Below are 7,305 nucleotides of genomic sequence, written 5' to 3'. Positions count from 1 at the left end.
TCGAGGTTCAGTCAATTCTACAGTGAAATGTAAAACACCGCAAATATAAACGGGTAAAGCAACTGACTTGACCTATGCAGAAAGTAATAATGAAAGGTGTGCTGTTAATAAATAAGCACTGAATAAAAACTGTACACTGTAGGGCTCAGCTCAACCATAAAACATTAAAGGCTCAGGCTAGCATTTCTATAGTGGGTACATCAATTATGACTCACAGCCCAAAGTTACTGAGGACATCATGAGAGGTCTTTTCATTATTCATTATGGTGGAACATTTCATATCCTTAGGGCCATGAGATATTGGGAGTACAGTAATCTGCTTGTTTTGTTAACTACTATATAACTAGATTGTATGAAAACTTACCAAAGTGTGCATTTACCTGATGTAAACTGACCACCTACTCTCTTCTATTGGCTCTTTAGGTGGAGCTGTCTGACAGCACCTCCCACACCATCACCGATGCCATTGCTGGGAAGGAATATATCATCCAGGTAACATCTCCTTTTAGCTGACTGACACATACTTCGGCCTTTAAAAAGGTATAGAAGAGTTTTATTAAATGCTTAAAATGTACCAATTACATTGTGTTCGACAGGTGGCCGCCAAGGACACAGAGATCGGAACATGGAGCGACTGGAGCGTTGCCGTCCATGCTACACCTTGGATTGAAGATCCTCTGCCGATCACTTCCACAACTGAAGTGGACTATACTACCGGTATGTAACAGCCTCAGTTAAAGCCTGTACCTTTCATTCATCAGGATCTCTGAAAACATTTTCCAATCTATTTGTTGAGTTGAGCTTTCAGTGATTTTCCAAAGCGTAAAGCAAATCCACTTTACACAAACACAATACATGTTAATTTATGAATAAAAATGCCCTCTGTATACATAAAATAACAAGTTCAAAGATCACGACCCCATGAACGGTAAAGGAACAAGAGCCAGAAACTACAACCATGTTAGCTGATGCTAAGCAGGTCTCATGTACACCATCTTGATTTAGCATGTTAGCACTCAAACAGTAGCTAATTAGGACAGTTGAGTTTAATGTATAATGATGGGGATGACATTAGATATGCAGGTATTTGGTCATGTACCTAATTAGTGGACACCAATCTGTCCTGGGGGCATTATGAATGTAAATCTCATGGGGGCACGAGAGAAAATGTAAATAAGATTATCAAATACATTGTTTTAAAACCAAAATTGGGTGTCGATCCATCCATGGTAAGATGTTTTACTGGACGAGTGAAAACGATGCCGGTGGGTTTGGAGGGAAAAGGATTCATCCTCTGGGAACAATTCATGTTTTTCCAAATGTTATGGCAACCCACCCAAAAGTTGTTGAGATATATTTCCCTCTGGACAAAGGTGGTGGCTACCACTGGATGCTAATGTAGCTACAAGGTTCACATTAGGGTAGAGTTAAGATAAGAAAAAGGCGAAATGCAAATAAGTTGCCGCCCTAACAGCAGCCTTGTGTATGTGTATATATTGAGATGGCATGTCATGAATAGTTAATGATATCCTGACTTACAGGTAAGTAAGCTCAAAAAGAGAGATATAGTTACCAAGGGCTTACACTGTGAGACTTTATGTATGTAGAAATATTAAAATAGTATTCATTTACTGCTGTTTGGTTTTTATCAGTCTTGTAGTTCATCAGTTGAAGAAATAATGATGCTGTTAATATTCCTATAATGTTTTCATCATTGTTCTTTGTGCCCACGGCAGTCACGCAGTACATTTCTGAATCAGTTAGGTATGAAATTAAGTTTTGTTAATAACTTTCTTTATCATTAAATTGAGCAGACTATAAGCATTTGATAGCCTTGAACTTTTATCACAGCTTATGCTACAAGATCCAGCAGCCTCCAGACACACATCAACCTGAGCGCCCGAACGCAGCCTCAGGGAAACTGTGCCTTCTTTTAAAAAATGCTCACGTCCCTCCTGCAGCCCCAGACTGGCTCGTTTTTACAATATAACAGCTCCACACTTTCTAGATTTTAATTCTGCATTAGAAATGATCATATAACCTTAAAAACATTACAGGTTACTATATTCTGTGTTTCCCTTGACACACATACACACAAAACTATCTCTGGGAATGATCTCGTTGGCAAGGATGGCTCTCATCTCTAATTGAAATCCTTAAACGCATCACCAATGATCCCGAATAACAAAACATCCATCTTCCAGTGCGCTGGAATAGCAAATAACAGATGGAAGGATACCATTTAAATGAATAAACACTGAATATGAGTGCTAATCTACACAATCACCAGTTGCATATCAGGCTATCAAACACTTTGTGTTGTAGTATTTCAAAACTACACTGCAAAATGCGCTTTTGTGCTTTTGCACCTGTAACCACGCCCTGTTGTGATGTCACAGTGTACTTAACCCAACCCTAAGTGCACTCCTACATCATTGCATCAAGCCTTCAAACAGTGGAGCAGATTATGTTGCTCTTAAAATGTCCTGTTGATGTAAAATATATAGACAACAGAGGTTTCATTATAAGGCTTAAACCCACCAATCTACAACTAAAAAAATACTGTTCATCACACTTTTGGGTTTTTTTGTGGCCCTAATTTGCCTTTGATGCCACATACATGCTGACCTAATCTCTTGATTAGTTGAGATTTTTAGGCTTCAAATACACTGATCAATGCTCAAAGTAAAAACGTTGCACACAAACAAAGAATTCCCCTAATTTATCATTAGACCAACACTATTGCATGTCCACGTATTGATAAAGCCACTTGAGTCTCAACTCAGAAAAATGGCTTTTACTTAAGACTATTACTGACATTATCAACCCAATTTGAAACATTTAAAAGACTTAATCTCGGTCTACCTGTTTCCTTCTCCCTTCCATTGACATTTCTCAACAGTTTTATAGTCCACCAGTGACACCTGTGGGTCATGAGTGGCACTGCACACTGACCATCACAGTCAATGCTGAACGGGTGCTAGAGACACACAAACAGCACAAACAGAAGCATGCTCTAACACAAAAACACACATAGAAACGGTGCTACACACTGTACACACGACCTCCCTCTGATGACACACACACACACACATTAACCTCGGTACACAGTGTATTATGCTTGTTCTGGAGGAAAGCAGAGGAGGTTATTGGGATTCACCTCATGCCTCCTCTCGATCCAGCTGGGGCTTCTCTGCTTCCCTTCCCTCTCTTCATGATCTCTTCTCTCCTTCTGTCTTATTTTCTAGGTCTCTCTTTCTCTTTCATCTCAATTCCCCATCTATTGATCAACCAGTGTTCTCAAAGGGACTTCAGGGTTGGTTGTAGATGTACTGTTCATGTATTGTATCCCTCTGGTGTTTAAGATACCTGTTTTTATGCACATGTCCATAAAAAGAAAAATATGCATAACCCCACTCTCTTATTGGAACGATTGTATTTCAAACACATCACTGGGGAAACTTCCTGTCCACACCTCGAGCGATAATCACCCAAAATGTAGTTCAGCTTTATTTGCCGCGGACCGGCTTGATCTACAAACTGACCAATATTTCTCTGTGGAATAGGAGCTGAACACACTTCCTCTGACTTATTGATTGTGTAGCTCACAGTCCAAACACGCTTTCCCTTTCTACATTTCCTCTCCGTCTTGCCTCTGCCACATTTCCTCCTCCTTCTATTTTTTTTTTGTTCCTGTTTTTTCTGTGTTCATGCATCAGCAAGAACAGGTCGCACGTACCTCGTGGGGAGTTGCACTTATGGGCCTGTTCTGCTTCCTGGCATCAACAGCCTCATTTCACATCAAAAGGATAGCCCAGTGACGGACGACTTTTTTCTAAATCCCATCCTCAGTGATTGGACCATCGCTCGGCAACCACATTCCAGGAAGTAAAAAAGGCAGATATAGTTGAGGCTTTAAAAAGTAGCAGCCATCCTTAGACCTGCCACCATCTCAGATATAGGTTTCTGCCTCGCCCCTTCTGTGAGACAGAAAGTGGACACTGTCTAGCACCACTATATATCACTTCTTATATCCTTCATGTCCCGATCTATTTATAAATGCTACGTTTCTGCTTAATAAGCAGAAAGCACCACGGCTAAATGTAAAGGTCCTTTTCTGCTGCATGCCGGCTCCAATTCATAAGGAAAACCATGACTTACTAGGACAATAATTCGACATAATTTGATGATTTTATATCAGCTATCAGGGTTGTATCTGCCTGTTTTTATGCACATTTTCAACTTCAACTCTTTGCTGAGATAAAAACGTTGGTCTAATTATTTAAGTCAAAATGTGAAAGTGCAATTGAAAGAGTTAGCCTTAAATGATGACGTGGATAAAGCCTTCTACGTCCAATGAAGCCTCTGCTCCATTAAAGAGATGAAGAAGGCCTTTTTACTACATCATCTTGCATCAAATTGGCCCAACCTACTGCTTATTCTGATCAACAAACTCTTTATAATCACACAACAGAAGTTTATTAGAACATTTATTTTAGAGATTATCACAAAAAAGACATAGCAGTATAAACACTTGGTATCTGGTTAGAACAAACCTATTTTTCTGCAACAAAAAATGAAAGGTGCAAGCCTGTGAACAGAAACCATAGCAGGCCTCAAGGAACTACAACTCACCGGGTGCATTTAGATATCACTAAGGGGCAAGGGAAGGCTGAATTTAAGGATCTGTTGTAAACATTAAAGCCATAGTCTTCGATTTTCTCTTTATTTGACAGCCCCCCCCCCCCCCCCCCCCCCCCCCCCCCCCCCCCCCCCTCACTTCTCAGCCTTCCTGCTCCTTCTCTCCTCTCCTGTGTTTCTGTTCTGTTCTTCTCCAACTGTTGTACGTTCGCTCTTCTCTCCCCCTCACTGTCTTGTCTCCCTGTCCTAAACTACCTTGTTACATCAACCTGCAGCCATAACTGTCTCTTCTCACCTCCGTCACATTATGTCTGCATAATTTTGGGTTCCTCCATCCACTCCAAAGCAAATTGTTTTTCTTCAGGCAGGACTGTAATGCAGTGTGCTGCTGAACATGTTTAATGTGTCCTAGTTCTCTCTTTCTCTGGCTATTTCACACCTGGCTGCTTCTTCTCCACTTCCAACGCCGTACTTCACAAAGGTCATTAATTAGAAGGAGAGGGGAATCATATTCACTCTCCAATAACAGAAATGATGTAGCTATATCCCTGTTTTAGAAAGCCCTAAACCCTGTGATGTTTTTATTTGTCAAGCTATGTTAAACTAAAGCACTGAGAACAGCTTAAGCACATTTTCAGCTTATTTACGGCTGCCACAAGCAGAGCCTTTACACACTTTTCAACATACCCGTATGGGCTAGAAATATACAAGCCACTTTTTACTGTTTCTTTTAATTATTCTTATTTTCTTTTTACATTTTTTCCAATCCTCTTGTGTACTTTGTGGTTATTATTATTATTATTAGTTGTTTGTTTTTTCAAATCCTTACAAATTTAATTGATTACTATTATTATTATTACAATTTTTGTATTATGATTTATTTATTTTTAATATTATTTATTATTACAATTTGTATTCTGTATTATTTTGTTTATTGTTGTGGGATTTCCCAGGCCTCGGTTGTTGTTCTCATACAGGAATGGGTTGCTTTAGTGATGTGCTGTATGATCTAAATATACAGCATGTGTTTGTGTGAGTTTATCAAATTTAGAAGTGATTCCATGTCAGCCACAGCTTGTTACAAAAAACCTGACTGATAGTGTGTTCAACAAACTTAAACTAGCTTTATTAAATGTCAGGTCTTTGGCAGGTAAAACATTTTTAATCAATGATTTTATCACTGAGCACAATCTCGATTTTATGTTTTTAACGGAAACATGGATTGAACAAAATAACAGTGCAGTTGTTCTTATCGAATCAACCCCTCCCAACTTTAGTTTTATGAGTCAGGAAAGAATGCATAAGAGAGGAGGTGGAGTTGCTATTTTGTACAATGATTCCCTTCAATGCAGGAAGACATCTTATGGGAACTTTGCTTCTTTTGAATATGTGGCCCTTCAGCTGAAATGCTCCTCTCGAGCTCTGTTCCTAAATATCTCTAGACCACCCAAATACTGTGCAAGCTTTTTTGATGACTTTACTGAACTGCTGTCTATAGTGTGTATTGACTTTGACCGTCTAGTCATTGTTGGTGATTTTAACATCCATGTTGACATCCCCCAGGACAGAGGGGCTAAAGAACTGTTTTGTGTTCTTGATAGCTATGGACTGACTCAGCATGTGACGGAGCCCACGCACAATAAGGGGTACACTCTGGACTTAATTATCTCAAAGGGTCTGAATATCTCTGAGGTTGTGGTGACTGATGTTGCACTCTCTGATCATTCCTGTGTTTTCTTTGAGAGCTCTATTTCTGTTCACAAAAATGTTCAAAAAGAGGTAACCACAAAGCGATGTTTAACTGAAAACACTAGGGAAATGTTTACTCAGAATTTTTCCTCCACACTTGCCCCTGCCAACATCTCAGTAAATGAGCTAGTAGATCATTTTAATTCAAAAATTCAAAATGTTATAGATGCCATTGCTCCAACTAAGGTAAAGGAAGTGACTGGGAAGAAAATATCTCCATGGAGAAAGGCCATGACCGTGAGAACAGAGAAAAAAGAGTGTCGAAAAGCTGAACGCAGGTGGCGAAAAACAAATCTCCAGGTGCACTTTGAAATCTATAAAGAGAGACTTGGCCTTTATAATTTGGAATTGAAATTTGCCCGACAGTCTTTCTTCTCTGATATCATTGCCAAAAACAAAAACAACGCACGTGCCTTGTTCGCTACCGTCGACAGACTAACTAACCCCCCAGTGTCAGTAGCCTCTGAATTTCTATCCACCAGGGCGTGCAATGATTTTGCCTCCTTCTTCACTGACAAAATTCAGAAAATCAGACAAGCAGTCAGTGCCTCTGCATCAGGAACAGCAAATGTGTTGTCTCTGTGTCCACCTAATATCAATTCAGACATCATGACACAATTCCATCAGAATAATGATAAAAACCTAGAGGACATTATACAACTTCTGAAATCCTCCTCTTGCTGCCTTGATATTATTCCTACAGGGTTTTTCAAAAATGTTTTGCCTTGCATGGCCTCAGATCTACTTCATATAGTAAACAAGTCTCTTCACTCAGGTGTTTTTCCACAGGCCCTGAAAACTGCAGTCATTAAACCGCTCTAACCCTAAAATCATTGTCCAATGTTACACGGAATAATGACCCCTTGTTTAAACAGAGAGGTAAACACTGGCCGAATGCCATCAACAGCTTCACGT

The 7,305-nt window shown here is 39.6% G+C and overlaps 1 protein-coding gene across 4 annotated transcripts in view; it reads left to right on the top strand.

The window, feature by feature from the left end:
- cntfr (ciliary neurotrophic factor receptor) overlaps positions 1-7,305 on the top strand; it is a 259,028-nt gene that overhangs the window by 246,222 nt on the left and 5,501 nt on the right. For all 4 annotated transcript variants that reach the window (XM_034229505.1, XM_034229504.1, XM_034229503.1 and 1 more), the window contains 2 exons: positions 424-492; positions 597-717. In XM_034229505.1, the coding sequence (XP_034085396.1) occupies positions 424-492; positions 597-717 (190 nt within the window). The remainder of the gene's footprint in view (positions 1-423; positions 493-596; positions 718-7,305) is intronic.

Source organism: Gymnodraco acuticeps, unplaced genomic scaffold (assembly GCF_902827175.1).
Source record: "Gymnodraco acuticeps unplaced genomic scaffold, fGymAcu1.1, whole genome shotgun sequence".
In the NCBI taxonomy this organism is placed as follows: domain Eukaryota; kingdom Metazoa; phylum Chordata; class Actinopteri; order Perciformes; family Bathydraconidae; genus Gymnodraco; species Gymnodraco acuticeps.
Note: the sequence above shows the minus strand (reverse complement) of the source record. Positions and strands in the feature narration are given on the sequence as shown.